Source organism: Heloderma suspectum, chromosome 5 (genome assembly GCF_057233095.1).
Source record: "Heloderma suspectum isolate Gila_16-S chromosome 5, 16-S_ref, whole genome shotgun sequence".
Taxonomy (NCBI): Eukaryota; Metazoa; Chordata; class Lepidosauria; order Squamata; family Helodermatidae; genus Heloderma; species Heloderma suspectum.
Genome location: NC_139462.1, coordinates 32,625,873 through 32,647,851, shown reverse-complemented (window position 1 = coordinate 32,647,851; position 21,979 = coordinate 32,625,873). Strand labels below are relative to the sequence as shown.

The window sequence follows — 21,979 nt, the reverse complement described above, 5'->3', positions numbered from 1 at the left end:
GCTTGTGTGAAGAGCAGAATAAGAACGTTTTATTGAACTCAGTTTGGTCAAAGGAAGCATAATTAGTTTCATTAGGTGATAATGGTAAGATGTTTATGGCTTGGACTCTGGAAATTTATGACAGTAATAGTACTTCAACCCTGGAACACTAGCCAGCAAGGCTTAGCTGAAGTGTACAGGAAGAGAAGAACCCTTGGTCAAATCAAAGATAATAACTGCAGTTACTTCATTGGATAGCAAGTTCATCTGGAAATATGAATCTGATTTTTCTCTGGAAGCTCTTTAGGCTTTCATGGAGTAATGTAGTCACTTAAGATCTACATTTGCATTAGAATTTTTTGAAACTTTTTTGAAACTAGTATTCAGTACTAGATGTAACATGGAAGACCGGGGGTTGGCTATATGCTGCCTCCAGGATTACAGCATGCCTCTACATAGATGGGAACCACAGCAGGAGAGGGCTATTGCCTCCCTGTTCTGCTTTGGGACTTCCCATCTCACCACTGTGGGAAATTGATTGCTGGATGAGACAGGCCTCTGATCTGATCCAGCAGGGTTCTCATAGCTGTATCTTTTCCTTTACTTAAAAGCAGCCATGTGTGTGTGTGTGTGTGTGTGTGTGTGTGTATGTATGTATGTATCAGGGCTGTAGCACTTGGAGAGATGGGGTTAACTCTTTCCTTAGCCCCATTTCTGTGATTTAATTTACCCCCTGAAGCTGCTATCTCCTGCACAGGAGGAAAAATGCCAGGGACAATACAGGTAGCTGAGTCAACTTCAGTACTGTCAAACCAAACTGGCAATCACTTTTCAGGGTCTCAGGTGGCAATGTTTTCCCAGACTTGCAACCTCATATCCTTTAACCAAAGTTGTTAAAGCTGGAATTTAGGGCACCTTTCATGTGAAGTATCTACAAATAATCTCTTTCTGTTCTTTGCATATGCACACAGGCAATATAGTTGCCAGGAGATGATGGAGCTCCCTTTACAAGGTTCTGTCACAAGCATCTCTCCTTGAGCGTAAAAAATACAAAAATAAAAGAACTAGTAGTTTGTTGCCCTTTCATGACACCCAAAACTATCTGCTGGAGGCAACTGCCTTACTGCCTAATGGTAGGCCAGGAGCATGAACATGGAGGCTCTAGTCTGTTATCATGGCACATATTGATCCCCCATTAATGTATGTTAATTCTCTTTTAAAGCTGTTCAAGCCTATGTATGGCCACCATCACCTCATCTCACAGCACTGAATCCCCATCTGGTTTAATTGAACCACAACGCCACTTAAGCAAGACAGAGAACCTAAACTTTTTAAGGGTGCAATCCTATGCCAGTTTCAGACAGAAAAAGTCCTACAACTCCCAGCATTGAGTTGTGGGACTTTTTGCTGTCTAAACAGGAATAGGATTGTGCCCTTAGTTCCATTTAACATGAAGTGGGACCAGAGCCAGTTTCAGAAAGTCAATGTCTCTTTATCCTTATTAGGGTAATACTTTTATTAGGCCAACCAAAAGATCACACTCAAAAAACATCCGTTGTGTGTCTGGGTAGCATCCAATGTGTCTGGGTAGTATCCTACATACAGTAGACTTGGGCTAGATCTATACTACTGGCTTTTATCAGAATTGAAGTGCACTGATATCTTTGGGGCACATTACACATTCCATATACCACTTTTCTAGCCTTATTTCCCGCTTTTTATTCCATGTTATCCAAAATACTGCAACAGATGTTACTGTGTGTGCTGCAAGGTATAAAACCACAACAGGATATAGCATTACCATGATGGGTTCGTATCCATATCACAAGAGGTGTGGATCTGGCCCCATTGAAATGAATGAAACTTAAGTTAGTCATGACTAACGTAAGCCCCATTCATTTCAATGGGTCTACTCTATATAGGACTAACATTGGACACTACCCTATGTGTGTGTATGCGCCGTGAGTGTAACAAAAGAAACTGGCTGCGCGTTAACCGTGCCACAGGGCCGCACAGATACCGACTTCTGCCCAACCGTCAGAGGCAACGCGTCAGCCAAAGTACCGCAAAGGCACGGGGCGGCGCTTCCCCGCCTCAGCTTAGCCACGAGAGGGGAGAGGGGTTACGTCAGTAGCTCGCGCCGGCCTCTGTTGTAGTCGCAGCCAGTGACGCGTGCGGAGAAGAGGGCTCGCGCGACTGAAGGGGGTTCGTTGGTGGCAGTTGGTGTTCGCGCGCGCGCGCGGGGGGATATAGGTAGGTGAGGGTGGGGCGGGTCTCGCGCCCTGTTTTCGTTAGCGCGGGAAACTGTGCTGCTTCGCGCCCCTCCCCCTCTCCCGGGTTAGAAGGATCCAGTCAGACGCTCCTTCCCCCCCTCCTGGGGCGGGCGGGAGGTGATCTTGGATAGAGATCCCTGAAGCGTTTGAGAGGTTCGCTTCCCGCCGCCCTTCAGGGGTAGCTGGGGCGAAGGGGATAGTGTCGCCGAGCCCATTTTAAAAAGCATGGAGCTATAAAAATAAATAATTCCAGAAATAAATAAACCCTGTGTTTGTGTTGCCGCACAAGCAGCCAACAGTGCTCAAGGGCGCAATCCTATGCATGTTTAGGCAGATAGATAGATAGATAAATAAATAAATCCTAGAACTCCCAGTATCCCCCAGCCAGCCATGCTGGGAATTGTAGGACTTTTTTCTGGCTAAACATGCATAAGATTGCTCTCTTAGACGCTTGAGAGATGTATTGTGTGGCAGAATCTTTCCTAAGCCAGAGAGCCCAGGTCACCAGATGCGAGACGAACTGGGCTAGGGCAGGATGTACTAAAAAAACCGAGTGGCAAGAAGGCCCGTCGGAAATAATAGGAGCTGTGAAGGCTAGCAAACATGACTGAGCTCCTTTGAAACCAATGCAAGCTACAGATAAAGTGAGGTGTGGGCCATGGGAGGGACTGGTACACTTTATGTTATATCATTTTAAATAAAATAATGTGGATGCTTGTTTTAATGTGACTTTGTGTATACCACTCTAAAAAAATTATTTGTATTTGGAAAGACGGTTTAGAAGTCTCTTAAATAATGAAGAAATCAATCCTACATATGTTTAGACAGAAAAAAGTTCTACAACTCCCAGCATGGCTGGCTGGGGTATGCTGGGAGTTGTAGGACTATTTTTCTGTCTAAACATGCATAGGATTGTGCCCTAAATTAATTAACCATATTGACAAGGAGAAATGATGAGGAATAGCAGTGGCCGATTATGACAGTACTGGGTGATCCCTGGGACTGCAGCGTGCAGCCTGGCTTTGGAAAGACAGTTCCTGAGACTTGAATGACAAGTCTGGGACTAGAAAGACATTCCAGCCCCCCCCCCCCGGGGGGGGAATATGTCATTCCACTCCCAGGGGCACCATTCCAGTTCCACGTGCTGTCATTCTAGTCCTTAAGGCCTGTAATTGCTATTCATTGTTTATCCCCCTCAGTGTCTTTAATATGGTTTATTTAAGAGACTTGTAATCCACCTTTCAAAGTAGAAATACTTTTTCCAAAACAGTGTACTGGATATAATAAAACAAACATCAAACATGAAATAATACAACGGAAAGAGCAAATATAGTCTAACCATCTCATGTTGTTTCTATCCCTGTCGTCTATGCCATTCCCTCTCAAGATCCTTTATTTACTTGTAGCTTGCATTGATTTCAATGGAGGTCAGTCACCTCATTTGGCATTCACAGCAACCATTATAACTAAGGGCGTTTGGGATATCGTTCAGATATTCTCAGTTAACATACTTGTCACTTGTTTGAGTACATCCCAGCTCTGACTAACAAAAACTTCATTCTTTAATAAGGTTCTACAAGACTTAATCTGAAAATAAAACAAAGCTGCACTCTAAAAATACTGCTTTCTTTAGCTATTTCCATTTGAGTCCTAAACGCATTAGCCCATATCCAGAGAAATACATTATATGTAAATCCCCTTGAAATTAGTAAGACATATGACGTGACTAGTTTAAGTCCCATTAATGTCAATTGGACTTTTGTGTGACTTTTTTTTTTAGAATTTGGGCCATTGAGTAGGGAGTAAGAAAATCTCATTGACGTCAACAAAATTTCAAGCCTAACTCTGCAGTCACATTTTACAACAGATTCACTACTGTGATTTTTCTTTCTGATTTTTTTAAGCTGAAGTTCTTATATTTCACTTTTTCTGAAACCTGTGAAAGTTGAAGAGCTGCAGCTTTATGGGGATGTCAAGCAACTTCTTAAACTGGATCTATAGAAAAGTCAGTTAAATTTAGCTCTGCTAAAGCATAGGAAAATAAACATCCTCTCCTGGTCTTTGCTTTGGTCAGATCTGGTGGGAATGCTAATACTGCACACATTCATTTTGTTACACAGTTTTGGGGTGCTAGTTGGTGCTTTAACCCTAACCCTGAAGGCTTTTTAATGCTTTCATTTTAAGCAGGATTACCCTTACCTATTTGTGCACATCTGCTAATAATCATGAGCCCCTGCTGTCCATGTATCTTACATGTAAATGTCTTCAAAAAGAAAATATTCCTTAGCAAGCCAATCACCATCGAGCTGTGAGTATAGCCAATGATTGAAGATAAGGTTACTATGAGAGCAGCTAAATGAGCTGACAGCCTACCCTGTTATAATGTTTCAGATCTTTTGTTGGCCTGTTATAGAACATGTTCCAGATTCTTTTCTTTGCAAAAGTTAGTAAAGGTGCAATCCTATGCATGTTTAGACAGAAAAAAGTCCTACAACTACCAGCATGCCCCAGCCAGCCATGCTGCTGCTTATTTCTCTAGTAAAGCCAGTAGAGTAAAGGCATTGCCCCAATTATTTTCAAACTGCAGTTTGTGCGATGTGTAAAATACAAAAGAAGCTGCAGTGTACCAATGCATATGGTCTTAGATACTTCCCCAAGTTATCTTCCAGCTCAGGACATCTCATAATTTGCCTCAGGTCTTGAACTGATACAAACCATTCTTGCTGATTTGCATTATACCCTATTAATTCTAGAAATATACTAATGTTTGTTATTATTTTGTCCTCTGTAACCTATACATTAGTTTAAAGCAAGGGTGTACAACATTTTTAGCCCTGAGGGTCACATGTGATGTTGGTTCAGGCTCGGGGGCCACGCGTGCACACAAATACGTGCATGGATGTGCACCCACACACACCAGTTATCCTGATTCAGATAGTGCTTTCTTCACTGCTGCTACTAAGATTGCTGGGGGAAGTAATTTTCTGGGAGGAGGGGGCACAGTTGTGGGGCCATAGGTTGTGGATTCCTGCTTTAAGCCTTAGTACAAAAATAAATCTTCAGGTGGGAAAAATACTTCACATTCCTAAGTATTAGTGTTTTAAATTTCCTGGTGACCAGCTGCCTGAGATTATAGTTTAACTGACATTAATTTCTTGACACACTTTTCTTAATGACGTTAATTGTTCTATTTTGTACACAGCGTTGGAGGTAGAAGTTGTACAAAATATTGATCTCACCATTTATAGCACCTTCAGAGAAGAACCTAAGATAATTAGAGAGCTCATGTCAGGAATGCCACCAGAAAACCATGTGGCAACCAAGGTTACTGATGGGGAAGAAACTGTGAAATACAGCATTGATCCGATAGAAAACCAAGAGTCAGCACTGGAAAAGATGGAAAATATTGAAGCTATGTCAAAGAGGCAAAGAAAGAAGCTAATGAAACAGAAAAAATGGGAAGAACAAAGAGACTTGCGCAAGTATGCCTTGCTTCTTCCTACAAGGATGGGTTTTGTGTGTTGTTAATTCTGAGCAGTTTCAAGTTATACTCCTTCCCCACCCCACCCACTCTACCAAGGAATAGTTGAGAGGTGGACTTGGGGATAGCATGTCCTCTCCACTGCCCTCTCCTCTGTTTCCATCACAGTGGGAAGAAGTGATCAAATATGTTAGGGAGAACCTTTGTTTATTTGAACACAGGATCTTTTTGAGCCTGCAGGATTTTAAAAAATCCTGCTAAAAAGCTTCTGCAACATCTATGAACATGCCTATTTGGCACTGCAGTATGCAAGTGGTCTACCCACCTGATGGTTCCTAGTGACAGGTGAGATTCCGAGATCTAGCAAGTTTCTTATATTTTTCTTATATCTTCTAAACGTGTTTATCATGCTTTAGCCTTTATCTCCCACCATTCAAACATGGAAGAAGAAAATCACAGATTTACTCTTCTTGGCCTTGGCACTTCTACCCCACAACATGATTAATACAGTTGCAATTGATTTCTTGAGATTTAAGCCACTCTCCAACCATCCCTTCATCTCTTCTGTTATCGTTACTCTGTGAAACTTCCCTTTTAGCGCAGCCAAGACAATGGCAGGAATAATAAATACACTTGCAACTCTCTTTTCGTAACTGACTTTCTCCTTGAGGAGTGCTTTCTTTGGGACTGATTACAATAGGCCCAGGGTGGGCAACTTTTTTGCTCCTTAGGGCAGCATGTGGCAGTGGGCTGAGGCTGCTGGTGGATGCGGCCAGTGCCAGCTGTGGGCCAAGGCTGGGGCTGGCGTCCCCTTCACACACAGCCTTCTCCCCATTTATATATATTCTCACATATACTCCTAACACAGTCGTATACATGTTGTTGTTCAGTCGTTCAGTCATGTCCGACTCTTCGTGACCCCATGGACCATAGCACACCAGGCCTTCCTGTCCTGCGCTCTCTCCCGGAGTGTGCTCAAGTTCATATTCATTGCATCCGTGATGCTGTGTCGTATACATACATACATACATGCATACACAAACACACACACACAACCTTCCCATTCTCACATAAACACACATGGTCATACATAAACATTCAAGGGGAGCACTGGCAGGGAACTTGCACCATTGTCCTCATTTAAATCATACTTTCCCAGCTGTTTTGCGGACTGTGGGGAGTACTATTTCCATGAGGACAGCATGCCCAGATGGACTTTCCTGTGTGCCCTCCTCCCCATCACAATCACTCTCCACCCCAGCCTGCCAGATAACTCATGTACATATGATTTGCAGAAGAATTTGATAGAGGTGGTAGTAAAATGCAGCAGTGGCTTGGGCACCCACATGGGCTTCACTGAAGGCCTCTGAATACCACATGCAGCCCACAGGCCACCCATGTGTGCAATATGCCAGGGTGGGTGGGGAGAAAATGGATATCTAGAAGTTATGAACTTCAACTCCCAGCATTCCTGACCATTGACCACGCTGGCCAGGACTTCTAGTAGTTGATGTCGAAAGCATCTGGAGATCTACCTTCTGCTCACCCCTGCAATAGGCATAGAAGTGAGAGTAAAACTACTTTCTCTTGCAAAGGGAGAACAGTTCTTAGAGCTGTTAGGACAGCTATATTATAATCGCATCTTCTGCACTCCTTGTTGATATGTTGTTCACAGGTGTACAGAAAAGGCAAATTCCCATTACCTGAAATGGTAATGTATTCCATAAATAGTCTCTCCTCTTCCTTTGCCCCCAACATTATTTTTGAGGATCTGCAAAATTTTGAATTCACTCGAAACTGGAGCAGGGAAGATATGTACATCTATCTCATAATTTAAATGGGATCAGGCACACATCCATTTCATAATTTAAACTTGAATTTGGGAGTTAATCTACTGTGAGTTGTTCATGGGGAGGAATTACGAGAGCTGGGCAAGGGGAAGGGAAATGGAGCTGGTGAGAAGACTGAGGCCCTGTTCACATGTAACGCTAAGGTATGATGGTTAGCCTTTTTTTTTTTTGTTAACCATGGTGGCTTAGCGTGTCGTGGGGGGTGTGAAAACCACGTTCCCCGTTGTTAGTAAGCCACCCCCACTAACTGCCCCCCCTGCAAAAGGGTTAAGGGGCCCCAGGGTGGCTTACTGTGTCATCTGGTGGGCTCCCTGGTAGTTAAAAGGGCCTCCAAAGGACTTTCAGGCTGTGACCATAGAGTCCACCGGCTAGAGCGTCCACCACTGCGGGTGATGCTCTAGCTGCTGTGGACTTCCTCTATGGTTGCACAGCCATTTGGGACGCTGGAGCGGCCACCAAGTGCCCATGATACACAGTAAATACTAGGAAGATATCAGCTAACTACTGAGGGCGGGTGGTGGTGGTAGCGGAACCACGCTGCGCCATGTGATTTTGCAAGTGCCTGGAGGGCCTGCATGTCATGGTTTCACTACACCCCACCGTAGTTACCCTGGTGCATGTGTGAATAGACTTTCTATTTCCTTCACCCTTGGCTTTTGCTGTTGCCTTGATAAAACCAGCTTCCCCCACCCACCCTAATTTTTTTTAAATAGCATGCTTGCTCATCAACAGCTGATTGGCAAATTTAACAACATACTTGCCAGACAACTGGTTTGTGTTCCCATATAAAAAATGCACCAATAAGCATTTCTGAAACATCCTAGACCTGAATGTGTGGACAAGGCAGAGATATGAAAGAAGCTACATTTAAATCCCAATTGTCCTAGTAGAAGGGGAGCATTGTTATCAGAGGTGGACCACTCCCACATCTTCTTCCCTCTAACCAATATAGCTTTCCAAAGCTTAGAATGGAGGGCAGGGGGGAAGGTGCTCCCAAACTTCTACAAAATTTCACATCTCCACTTCTTTGAAATCATATTAACTAGTTACTGTCTTTGTATTTACTGCTATCTCTATTAATATAGTTATATACTATTATACTATATAATGCCATTTAAAATTATGATATTTCAGGCAGAAACGTAAAGAAAAGCGCTTGAAGAGAAAACTGGAACGCCAGTCTCATTTGGAATCCAACAATGAAGGAAGTGTCAGGAAGCGTATGCGCAGGGATGTTGTTCCTAGTACACTTCGCCTTATTATAGACTGCAGTTTTGACAGTTTAATGGAGTTAAAGGTAAATGGAAATAGTATGTTTAGAAGTGATTTATTCATGGCACTTTATTTTGGTTATTTTTGGCAATTAGGAAGATTTAACTGAAAGTAATATTGAATCAATGTAATTCATATAAAATGTTTTCAGGAAGCGGTTGTTCAGTTTCTGCTAATGGAAAGTCTATGCTAATGTTATGCTATATGGCAACAAAATAAGGTTAAAAATATAGAATCCTTCCATTTTAGGTAATGTGGGCAACATAGAACGCTGATGCTTGATGAACACAACTGATATCCAGTAGGCTTGGGGAGATTTGCCTCATGCTTTCCTAAATATGTTTTTTGGATTGTTCTTGTAGCTTTTTCTAGGAATAGAATTTTCCATCCTTGCATAATTTTACTGTATTTAATAATAAATAGGGGTTGAAAACATGTGGTAAAGAGATCTATTCTAGTGCAACACGGAATTATGTATCACTATTATAGGAACATAAGAAGCTGGTTTATATTGATTCACACTGTTGGTCCATCTAGCTCAGTATTGTCTACTCTTAACGGCAGCAGCTCTTCAGGGTTTTAGGCAGGAGTCTTTCCAAGCCCTACCTGGCAATGGCAGGGATTGAACCTGGGACCTTCTACAGGCAAAGCATGCACTCTGCCACTGAGCTACAACCTGTCCAGCTTCCCATTGAAGCTGGAGCAGGGTTGCCATCCTGTACACACACTCAGAAAAAATCCCATTAATTGTAGTGGGGCTTACTCTCAAGTCAACATGCATTGGATCCCAGCCTAGATATTTCTTTTGAAGGGGCTTGTAGATTAGGTTGAGTTTGTTTTAATTATGATTTTTAAAACGATGAACCAATACTGGATACGTGAGATCTTTGGGTGAGGGGAGCCTTTATAATTGTAATGTTTACCTAGTTTCTTTACAGTGACTTAACATACCTCTCCCAAAGATAAATATTCTGTTCATGAATAACCTTTGTTGGTTAAAAGTTTCCTTTCTCTTTCTTTAGCGTCTCTCTGAATCTCTTGGTTAAAGCATTTTGTGGTGCTTTCTCTGAAGGACAATATAAAAACAAATTGTGTTGTATACAGGATGTCAAGAAACTTCACAAGCAAATTCAGAGATGTTATGCAGAAAATCGCAAAGCGCTCCATCCTGTACAGGTATGTTGGCGCAAATAGTTTTTCAGTTCTTATACTTTGACTGTTTAGTGGTATACATGAAAAATGAAAGGCCACTCCTTGCTAAAATAAAAATACAGTCTTAATAGCCAACACGGACATAGTTTGATAGTACTTTTGTCACATTTACATTAAACATGCTGTTAACGTTTACATCTGGAAAGATGACAATACCAATGTCCAAGTATGCCTAAATCTAAGTATAAACTTGTCATGCTATTACTATTTTAGAGTACTGATGGCCAGTTTTCCCCTGAAGAGTATCTTGGGCAAAAGTATATCTAATATATAAAATCCCTTTGAGTTTCTGATTCTAAGCAATCATCCTGTTTGATATTAACTAGAATAATGAAAACACATTTGAACACCTTTAAAAGAGTATTTGCTTGTAGGAGAGTGGATATCTAATCAGGTATTAGATGTTAGCAATTGTGCACTTTAACTTTTTGTCTTCCAAAGTTTTACTTGACCAGCCATGGAGGCCAGCTGAAGGAAAACATGAATGACTCTGACAAAGGATGGATAAACTGGAAGGTAGTAGCAATTTAAATATTTGATTTGACCAACTATTGCCATGGAAACAGTTTCTTCATGAACAGTTTGTGGTTCCTTTTTTAAAATAAAAATGAAGAGCAGAGGTTGTTTGTATCACATGGATTGGGGAGTCTCTCTTTAATATTGTCAGCCACCTCACTTCTGACACATCAGATAGTTTGCTTCCCTATCTGACAACGTTGTCTCCAGTCAGCTAGGAACTGGTAACTGTCTACTGGGTGAGATCACTTAACGTATGTCTAGGTTTGTAAATGACCAGCAAAGGTTGACATACCTGAAGAGGAGTTTTATGATCCCAAGGTGGATGAGGTTATTTACAAAAGGACCTTGCTGCATTTTTTAAAAATTACCGATTCAAAAACTTCTGTTTTGGAGGCTAGTCTTCAACCAAGTTTGCTGCTCTAATTCTAGGCTGGTTGGGATGGGTTTCTTGACCAGGATGTGACTTGGTTCTGCTTATATGTTGTAGTCTACAGATTCTTCTTGAGACAGACAGATTGGCTTTTGCCTCAGAGATGGAGAAAGAAATTCCATCTAATCTTCTGAATAGAGCCAGTATGATGTAATGGATGGATAGTTGAACTTGGATCTGAGAGGGATGCATTCAGATCCCTACTCACCTATGAAGCTTTTACTGGGTAGCCTTAAGTAATTGATTCTTAGCATAACCTAACCTACAGGTGGTTGGAAGGACTGAATGGGATAGACCTATGTATTCCATTCTGAGTTCTTTTAGAAGAAGGGCCATATACAAGTATGATAAATCATCTTAAAAATTAACAAGCTAGCTCCTCCTTTCTAACCAGCTTTGACCAGTGCAGCCTCTTACAACAATCTTTACAACATTGCAGTCACTATGTGTGTTGGTATGTGGCAGGTATAGTTTTTAACAATCTCAAATGTAGTTACTGTTTGTAACCATATGTATAATTTAATTCTGTCCTCTGAGTAAAAATCATTAAAACTAGAAATTGTTCAGAAATGCTCTCCACGTATCAGCGTTAATGTAGTTATACTATTTTACTGGTACTTCAGCCTGCCCATATTAGTTACCCTCCAGCACAGGTCTTAGTTTAAAAACCAATGCAGCCATGAAATACACACTTAAGTCAGTTCAAAGTCTTTGCAGTCTTTTAGATAATTCCGTCAATATTTTTGTATATATTTATGTGTTGAAGGATATCCATATTAAATCAGAGCATTATAGTGAACTGATGAAGAAGGAAGACCTTGTGTACCTTACATCAGATTCTCCTGATGTCCTGAATGAACTTGATGAGTCCAAAGCCTATGTCATCGGAGGCTTGGTGGATCACAATCATCACAAGGTAGACCATTAATGGCTGCAATCATATGTCTACTTGCTTGGGGAAAAGTCCCATTGAACTAAGTGAGACTTACTTTTAAGTAACCATATATAGAATGCTGTAGAACATGATTATTTTAAGCTGTTATTTTGCATTATAATTCCATTGTATTAGACAGGCAAAGTGCTGCTCTCCTGGACAGCATAGTAACATCTACTTGAAGCAGTTGATCTCTCATCTGTGTCACTTCCTCACTGAATGCTTTGAAGCCAAGTGGCAAGCATTCCATCAAGGCTCTTTTGGAGCTTTGCAGGGGCTTGCTTCTGCCCTCTTTTGTCTATCTTGTTCAGTAACGAATCATTTTAGCATGCTCACTTGGAATGCAAATAGTTTGTGACAGTGATGATATATGGAGAGCCAGAGAGATCAAACTGAAGGTAGATAAGCTGAGAGAGACAGACCCACACCTCCCTGGCCCATGGTATAGGAGGAGGAAAAATAGAAGCCATTGCCAGCAAACTTTGCCAGCAAAGCTGCTGCCGCCGCTGGGCCTGCTGCTGCCGCCGCTGCCACCACCACCAGGCCTTCCTTGTGGACTTTTGCCTGGCAGACCGCCAGTCCCTGCAGGACCAGGCCCCCAGGTACCGAGCCAGCTGTGCTGCTCCACCTGCCCCTCCCTGGAGGGGCTACATAAGCTGGCTGGCTGAGGTGGCCTGGGAGAGCCAGGGCCTGCAGGAGAAGCCACCACCACCGGGGAAGAGGCGTGCTTGCCGCCGCTGGGCCTGCTGCTGCCGCCGCTGGGCCTGCTGCTGCCGCCGCTGGGCCTGCTGCTGCCGCCGCTGGGCCTGCTGCTGCCGCCGCTGCCACCACCACCAGGCCTTCCTTGTGGACTTCTGCCTGGTAGACCGCCAGTCCCTGCAGGACCAGGCCCCCAGGTACCGAGCCAGCTGTGCTGCTCCACCTGCCCCTCCCTGGAGGGGCTACATAAGCTGGCTGGCTGAGGTGGCCTGGGAGAGCCAGGGCCTGCAGGAGAAGCCACCACCACCAGGGAAGAGGCGTGCTTGCTGCTGCTGGGCCTGCCGCCGCCGCCGCCGCTACCACCGCCACTAGGCCTTCCCTGTGGACTCCTGCCTGGCATTTTTAAGGGGATTTTAATTGTTTTGTTTGTTTGTTTTATTTTGTTGGGGGGGATTTTGTTGTGTTTTTAGGGGTGGGTAGCCTGCCTGATAGGCGGGAGCGAGGGGGCATGTGTCCACCTGATGGAGGCAGTGGGGGGAGTGTTGGGGGCCAGAACATACTGAGGCTGGGCGGCAGGCGCTGGCGGAGCGCTAGGGGCAGGCCATGCCAGGTAAGGGGAACAAGGGAGAGATGTGTAGTATCTGTCCCCTGCTCCGGGCCTGTTCAGAGCCAGAGGATGGCTGGGGGAGGCGTGACCCCATCTTCTGGCCTTCGTTTGCTGCTCTGCAATGCCAGGTCTGTTACCCAGAAAACCTCCCTCATCCATGACATGATCCTGGATGAGGGTGCAGACCTGGCATGTATTACGGAGACCTGGCTGGCAGAGGCTGCTGCTCCAACCCTTGCAGCCATGTGTCCAGCTGGATTTTCGTATGCACAGCAGCCGAGGGCTGGGGATCGGGGAGGGGGAGTGGCTGTTATCTACCGAGAGTCCTTGGTCTTCACCAGACCCCCTCTCCGGGAGACCAAGGTTGCTGAGTGCATGTACTGGAGATTGGGCCCGAAGGGCAGTCTGGGGATTCTGCTCGTGTACCGTCCACCCCGCTGCACAACTGACTCCCTGGCCGAGGTGCTTGAGGTGGTCTCTGATGTGCGTGTACGGTCCCCTAACTTACTGGTGTTGGGGGACTTCAACGTACATTCGGAGGCCATCCTCACAGGAGCACCTCGGGACTTCATGGAGACCATGGCCTCCTGGGAGCTGCACCATATTCTAACTGGGCCCACCCATGTAGCCGGTCATGCACTAGACCTTGTGTTTGTTTCTGGAGAAGCGGGGAGTGATCTGGAAGTCGGGGGTATATCCACCACCCCCTTGTCATGGTCAGATCACTATCTGGTGACGTTGGACTTCTCGGTTCCACAACCCCTTCGCAGGGGTGGAGGACCCATTAAAATGGTCCGCCCCAGGTGTCTTATGGATCCAAATGGATTCCTGAACGCGCTTGGGGATTCTCTGGGGCATGCCAACGGCCACTCGGTCGAGACCCTGGTGGGTGGCTGGAATGCCGCAATCACCGGGGCATTAGATCAGGTGGCTCCGAAACGCCCTCTCCCCCTGAACAGGGCTCGGTCTGCACCATGGTTCAATCTGCTGTTACGAGCTCTGAAACAGGAGGTGAGACGGCTAGAGCGCCGGTGGCGGAAGTCTCGCTCCAAAGACGATCAGACACGGGCTAGAGCTATATCTTCAGCCTATTATGTGGCAGTGAAGGCAGCAAAAAAGGAATATTATGTTGCCTCCATCGCGTCTGCAGAGTGCTGCCCCAGGAGGCTGTTCCAAGTGGTCCGGAGCCTAGTCGGTCCTGTGGCTCCGGAACCACTGGAGCATTCTAAGGCTTCCTGTGAGGCTTTGGCAAGGCACTTTGCAGATAAAATTGATCAGATTAGGTGTGTTACTCTGCACACTGTGGATACAGTTAGTGAGCAAGAGGCGGCCTGTGGCAAACCGGTTTTGTGGGATCGGTTCCAGCTTCTTCCTCCTGATGAAGTGGACAAGGTGCTTTCATCTGTACTGCCGACCACCTGCTTACTTGATCCTTGCCCATCTTGGCTCATTATGAGCTGCAGAGAGAGACTGGGTGAAGGGATCAGGGCGGTGGTGAACGCCTCCCTTGAGGAGGGAGTGATGCCAACAGCCCTCAAGGAGGCAGTTATAAGACCACTCTTAAAGAAGCCCTCCTTGGATCCTCAAGTTCTGAACAACTTTCGCCCAGTCTCAAATCTGCCATTTTTGGGAAAGGTGATTGAGCGGGTGGTGGCGGTGCAGTTGAAGGCACACTTGGAAGAAACTGATTATCTAGACCCATTTCAGTCGGGCTTCAGGCCTGGGCATGGGACAGAAACGGCCTTGGTCGCCTTGGTGGATGATATGAGGAGGGCTCTGGATAGGGGTGAATGCTCCTTCCTTGTTCTCCTCGACCTCTCAGCGGCTTTTGATACCATTGACCACGGTATCCTCCTGAACCGCCTGGAGGGGATGGGCATTGGAGACACTGTATTGCAGTGGTTCCGGTCCTTCCTCTCCGGCAGGTACCAGAGGGTAGCACTGGGAGAGGAGGTTTCGGACCCGTGGTCACTTACCTGTGGGGTGCCACAGGGTTCCATCCTCTCCCCGATGCTATTTAACATCTATGTGAAGCCACTGGGGGCTATCATCAGGAGGTTTGGGGTGCAGTGTTATCAATATGCGGATGACACGCAGCTCTACCTCTCATTCAAATCTTCACCAAGGTTGGCCGTAGAATCCCTGTCCAAATGTCTGGAGACGGTGAGTGGCTGGATGGGGAGGAATAAGCTGAAGCTGAACCCTGAGAAGACCGAGGTACTTTTGGTGGGAGACAAGAGGAGGCTGGGGGATGTTGACCTGGTGTTGAATGGGGTACGGCTACCCTTGAAAGACCAGGTCCGCAGCCTGGGGGTCATTTTGGACTCCCAGCTGTCCATGGAGGCTCAGGTGTCAGCTGTGAGCCGGACAGCGCTGTATCAACTCCATCTGATACGGCGGCTGCGCCCCTTCCTTCCAGACCATCTGCTCCCATCGGTAGTACATGCCCTGGTCTCTTCTCGTTTAGACTACTGTAATGCGCTCTACGTGGGGTTACCCTTGAAGACGGTTCGGAAGCTGCAGCTGGTACAGAACGCGGCGGCTCGCCTGATTAAAGGCAGCCGCCGGCGAGATCACATCACTCCAGTGCTGAAGGAGTTGCACTGGTTGCCAGTTGTTTTCCGGGCCAATTTCAAGGTGTTGGTTTTGACCTTTAAAACCCTATATGGTTCCGGCCCAGCCTATCTTAAGGAGCGCCTCCAGCAACACCAGACAGGCCGCTTAACAAGATCAGCCTCAGATGGCCTTCTCTCTGTCCCATCAGCCAGGACAGCTAGACTGGTGGGGACGAGGGAAAGGGCCTTTTCTGTGGTGGCCCCCACTCTGTGGAACTCCCTCCCTAGGGAACTCCGTCATGCCCCCTCTTTAATGAGCTTCCGTCGTACATTAAAAACGTGGTTGTTCAGGCAGGCATTTGGGGTGGGTTAGGGTATTTAAAAAAAAAAATTATGGTAAAATTTTATTGTTTTAAATTGTTTTATGGGGGTTGTACATCACCCAGAGTGGCTGGGTGACCAGTCAGATGGGCTATTAATAAATTTAATAAATAAACAAACAAACAAACAAACTTCAGTTGCCAGAGACATCCTTTTCTCTGAACATGAGGAGAGAAGAGAAAAAGGGGAAATATTGGGAAAGCAGAGGTGTTAAAAAGCCAGAACTGGTATATAATAAAGCATGGTATGACGTTCTTAGAATGTGTTTAACTGCCTATGCAAAGGGTCTCATGAAAAAGCTTGAGAGGAGTATACAATTTTCAGTGATGGTTTTTCCCCCCCTCCAACACCATTCCCTACATGAACTTGATAATTCTTTATTCACTGCTCATGTTGCATTATGATCCCAGTGTCAGCAATGTATCTGTGGCTGCCAGAGCTATTAACAGATCATCCTTTGTGATTCTGCTATTTTTAATCACGTTTATTGTAGTATTGATAGTAACTAACCCATAGTAGACTCCCAAGTAACATAGTCCCTAACTGAAGTGTTTATAACATAAGTAGACAAGCTAGATGCGAGCTTAAGAGAAAATGCTTCGAATGTGCAAATAGGGCAAACTGTTGAATGGTTGGTATGTTTATTATTATCATCCATCCACCTCTTCCTTTAGAAAGCTGAGTGGTTTGCATAGGGTTCCCAGCAGTCTGCTACCCAGGCATAGATGAGGGCTGTGACATTCCTATCTCCAGGTTATTCTCCCTCCCATTTCCACATGCTCAAAACTGAAAAATAACCCCAGGATATCTGCCTCAGCTTTGGCCAGTTGTCCTCACTGAATTCCAAAGCTTCAGCCCTTTTAGCTTGTGTCAGGGAGACACCCACTAGGTTAACTGGTTTCCTTTAACTGATATAGGAGAACTAACAGGAAGACATATTTTTCTAATTTGGCAGTGTTAACAAATCAAGCTGACACAGGGAATTATATAAATAATAAAACTATTTTATTATTTACAAGGAAGTTCATAAAGGTTATTATTTAATCATCTTATACATATTCCTAACCTACCTATCCCTCCTAAACCCATCGCCCAAACTAATCTCAGTAGACGTACATTAACTGGATGCCTAAATATTATCTGACTGTGCAACTGCCAAGTCTCTCTTTTTTAAACTCTAGAATTCCACTCACTCACAGGTCCCTCCACCTTTCCCTCACACACCAACGTTCTATTAGCCCTAACTTACCTGAATAACATTCTACAACTCAAACACAGACATTTACATTACTATGCATATGTTACAAAGGCGGTATCTCCGTAGTCTCACCAGGACAGTTTTTTTAAAAACTTTGATTGTGCGTGTGTTTAATAACTATTGTTTTGTTTTTATTTCTTTTTTAACCTTTTCTGTATGAGTAGCTGGTTCTACATATTTATTAAGATTTAGGAACATTGATGAAGGAAGTGTGTCTAATGGAGGCAGCAGTTAGAAGGCAGCATAAAATGGAGTTGGGTCATACAACTTATCCATGTGTACACAGATTATTTTCAGGAAAAAGACATGATTAACAGTCTCTGAGTTGTTTTGGCTCCTGCTAGTTTGGCCGACAAGTTCAGACTATTTGATCACATATACAAGGCACAAACAGTAAATGTTCAGCCTCTTGGCCTTTTAGATTATAGTTACAAAACATTTTACTAATTGAAATCAGCTATAAATATATGGTCTATAAGCAATATTGTTGCAGAACTCAGAGTCAGAGAGACCACGGAGTGAAGGAAAAAGAGTTTTTCTTTATTTAACGTGCGGGCTTTATGGCTGGAATCACTTCCAAAGAGCCAAAAGCCCCGATTTACATCAGCAAATTGTTTTTATAGACATTATGACACATATGCAAAATCTCCCCCGCCCCTTTCTGCATGGGTTTGCAGTATTCAGCATTTCCTCTCCTAGCACCATTGTTTATAATACAAGAAATGGGTTATAGGGTAGCCGTGATAAGCAGAGAACAGCAGAGAACATGATATACATATCACTATGACCTTAGCCTTGGTGACAAGTTAAGAGATTCCTGCGTCTCATCAGCTTACAAACATATATTTCAGAGAGCAAGAGCTCAGCAAGAACATGAAGCATGAGACTGCATGAGGCTACTTAGTCTGACCCCCAATATGGCTGCTACAATATGAAACTTCTTTAACTCATGCAGTATGACTTTTTATATGCATATAATGCTGTAAAAGAGTAAGGAGAAGATAGTAAGAACTCTTAAAATTCTCAAACTCTCTGGCAGTGTACAAATCTGATTACTTTTTCTCTGTGTCTTGCTTGCAGGGAATCACATACAAAAGAGCACAAGAACAGGGTATAAGTCACGCACAGCTTCCACTAGGAATCTTTGTGAAAATGAACAGCAGGAAGGTTCTGGCAGTCAATCATGGTAAGGATGAAGTTGAAAAAAAGTAAATGTTGCAGAACACATGATTTGTATGTATTCAAAGGTCACCATGCAGGACTCTTGGTTTTTATTCACTTACCCCCTTTTAAATTGGCAGGTTTGTGACAGGAGCTTGGTGCATTTGTGCCTATGATTGTAGTATTTATTTGGGAAAATTACAATTGTTCCATCATTATGCTAGATACATTTTTGACTTACTATCCATACATTCTTGATTATCTCTACTGAATCACTTCATAGCGGTATGTAGGAGTAAATACAGTAGCATCCTATGGCAGCTGCTACAAGTAACACTGGTGATGTAGGTAATCCGTGTGATGGATATTTAGTGATTTATAAGTGACTTAATTCTCATTAATATCTGGACATTTGCAAATTTTGCAAGTTAATCTCTATACGTGTTCATAAATGTCAGAAGCAAATACGTTCACTACCTATGATGTATACTATTTCGATAGCAAGTTAAATATCCTGTTCACTGGATTTCAGTTATAATACTTGTATATATCAGTTTAACAAATCACATGTGCAATGCACACTACTATATTACACTTTTTATACTAGTTAATGTTAGTTATAATGTCTAACTGATTAGAGTTCCAGTTAAAATAATTAGGGTGCAATCTGATTGGGATAGCCATATGCCTCCAAATTCAGAGGCTTACAGCCATCCAGTGCAGAGCGGGAGGAGCAGCAGAAGCGATCTTCCCCTCCCCAGTCCTCCCACTCTGTATTTTAGCCAGATGGGCTTTTTCGGCCATCTAGCTGGGGTGCGTTAGAGAGGGGGGGAAGGAGGCAGGAAAGGCCTGGGGATAGAGCGTAACCCTGCCTCTCCAGTAGCCTCCCCACCCACAGAACACCCCCTTTATAACCTCAGAGAGGTAGCTGGTGCATTTTTTTTCCATGCCAGCTGCAAGAGGGAGCGGATGGAGAGCACAGATTCTTGGCTCTGAGGTTAGAGCGCTGTCTCCGACCTTGGTTCCAGGAATCCAGAATATCCTATGAGGGGCCATAGGACTGCTCTCCTTAGATGTCTAGGGGCCATAGAATTGCTCTCCCCAGTGCTTAATTGCCATTTCTATAAATAAACCATTAGACAGTAGATTTTTAAAACATAATGTCTCTTATTTACTGATTTTTCCCTTAATTGTATTGAACCTGTCCCTATGTGTTTAGTATTGTTGGTACTTTTTTTTTTCTTTCTCTCCAGGAAGATTTTTTTTAATGTTTTTGCTTTTAAAAATGAATTAATTGTATGTTCATGGAAATGTAGTTTTAAATGCTCTATCAAATGATAGAATTCAGTACAGCTGGGAAATATTAGGGAAATCTGGTAGTTACTTCCTACAGAAACCTCATGCTAACCTCTTGTGTTAACAGTGACCAGATGTGCTATACATCAAATATCGACCTGAGTGTGCATGGCTTTAGTTCTTGAACCTTGTTGTGTATGATCAACTATCTTTGTGGATATTCCAGAGGGTATAATAACTAAATCTTGTTTCATAACTTAAATCAGTTTCTGTCAGACATTCCCATTGGGTTTTTTTTTAAGGACATGTGATCTTCTTTTGGTTGTAGTGTTTGAGATCATTCTTGCATACTTGGAAAAGAGAGACTGGGAAGAAGCATTCTTCACTGTCTTGCCACAACGGAAAGGAGCCAAACCACTAAACGGGACAACTGATGCCTCCACATGCAATCTGCAAGAATCAGAAAGGGTTCAAGATGATGTCTCAGATAGCGGCTAAGGCCCAGGAGATGTTCATCTGTGTAAAAGGGTCGCAGATGGCATGGGGTGAAAGCTGGATGTTTGTTTGTTTTTAATGGGGTGGTGCATAGCTTGTCTATTGGTTCCAAGCACTAGATTTACATTGCCAGATCTGGACTGTATATTCATTTATAAAATACTTGAATTTTAGTAAGTAAAAGTGCAGTTGAAGATATCTTTGTTTCCCAAGGAAGCTGATATTTATTTGCCATTTTAAATATTTTATTCAATATTTGCAAGAAGGTAACTTTTTATTCTGGTAAAAACTTTAATATCGTTTAATTTACGTTTAATTTGTTCCAATGTTGCCTGCTGCTCTCAAATCTGCACTGCTCTGCATTTCATGTAATTTTTGTATTGTTTGGGGGGTTTCTTTGGTGAATGCCTGATAAATCCAAACTGGAATTGTAACATTGATTTTTAGGCAGGGAGGAGGTAAATATTTCAGTTTTGAGTGCCTGCTCTACTTTTTATCTTTATATAACTCTCTCCTAATTCTTGGTATAGATGTAAAATGGCTCATATGCTTGTAGGGTCAGAATTGAAATTAATTCTGCATTTCAACTTTGGTATGGTAGCATGTCTAAGGATTGTTTCTCACTATAGTTAAGTGCCTTCCTGCTCTAAGAAAGTACTGTCAAAACCCCAGCCCATGCTGCAGCTTTTCACTGCACCAGTATTACCCAAATGCCACAGTGTATGCTTCTCCAACATGGCTTAGGTCTTTTCATGGTAGTTTCGCTTGTTAGTTTCACAGTGAGGGAAGGAGCTGGAATGTTGCAAATGTCATGTTGCAAATGTCATGCAAGAAGTGGCCTTAAGTTCCACTGCAGTTTGAATGAAAGATATATGATAGAATAAAGTTTTATCTTTAGAAAATAGGCAATTTGCCTTCGCTTCCTCCTTAGGCAGTGTGTTAAACTACAGTATGTTTAGATGGACGATTCCAGTAGGTTTACAGTGTTACAGGGCCAGATGCAAGCAGAGGGTTTCAGTTTTCAGGAGTTCAGAATTAATTGTAAAGGTCTGTATGTTACAAATCTTGACACTATCTAGACAGAGGTAAGCGCCTTCAAGCCCCATTAATATCTATGAGGAAGAGTTAAGGATGTGCTGAAATTAAAAGTGCTTAACTTTGGCTGCATTGTAACCACAATTCAAATAGCTGGCCAGATAAAATACTATGGACTATGTAGTGTTCTAATGGAGTTGAATAGTAGCTTTTTGTCTCACTCTTAGATGATTCAAGTGGGTGCTAATCTTAAAAGAGCAAAGAAATGTACTGTATTAGCTCCTCCTTTTGCTAATAAATGAACCAATATCTTGAGCAGCAAATATGCAATTGTTGGAACTGTAATATTTAACCTGATGAACGAATTTGCAAATTCAGTAAAATTGTGTATCATCTGCATATTTTGTTTCCTCCCTGAAATTAAAATCCTTTCAACTTTCTGAAGGTGAAAATTTTATTGAAGTGAATGATATCTAACTTTCCAAACTATTTTCTTTGCTTGTATATAGCTTCAGTAGATATTTTTAAACGATTATATTTTA

The 21,979-nt window shown here is 43.4% G+C and overlaps 1 protein-coding gene across 1 annotated transcript; it reads left to right on the top strand.

Moving 5' to 3' along the window:
- Positions 1-2,137: 2,137 nt before the first annotated feature.
- On the top strand, positions 2,138-21,907 carry TRMT10A (tRNA methyltransferase 10A). Its single transcript, XM_084855706.1, has 8 exons — positions 2,138-2,232; positions 5,455-5,734; positions 8,718-8,880; positions 9,960-10,031; positions 10,509-10,583; positions 11,783-11,932; positions 18,531-18,636; positions 20,236-21,907. The coding sequence occupies exons 2-8, from the start codon at positions 5,538-5,540 to the stop codon at positions 20,403-20,405; spliced, it is 933 nt and encodes a 310-aa protein (XP_084711832.1). The 5' UTR covers positions 2,138-2,232; positions 5,455-5,537; the 3' UTR covers positions 20,406-21,907.
- Positions 21,908-21,979: the final 72 nt, after the last annotated feature.

What these genes read in the sequence shown, in the direction of transcription:
- TRMT10A (XM_084855706.1), top strand. Translation starts at nt 5,538, where the DNA reads ATGTCAGGAATGCCACCAGAAAACCATGTGGCAACCAAGGTTACTGAT. An exon ending in ACAGTTTAATGGAGTTAAAG is followed by an intron (nt 8,881 to 9,959) that starts GTAAATGGAAAT and finishes TGTTGTATACAG; the next exon opens with GATGTCAAGAAACTTCACAA. An exon ending in AAGCGCTCCATCCTGTACAG is followed by an intron (nt 10,032 to 10,508) that starts GTATGTTGGCGC and finishes TGTCTTCCAAAG; the next exon opens with TTTTACTTGACCAGCCATGG.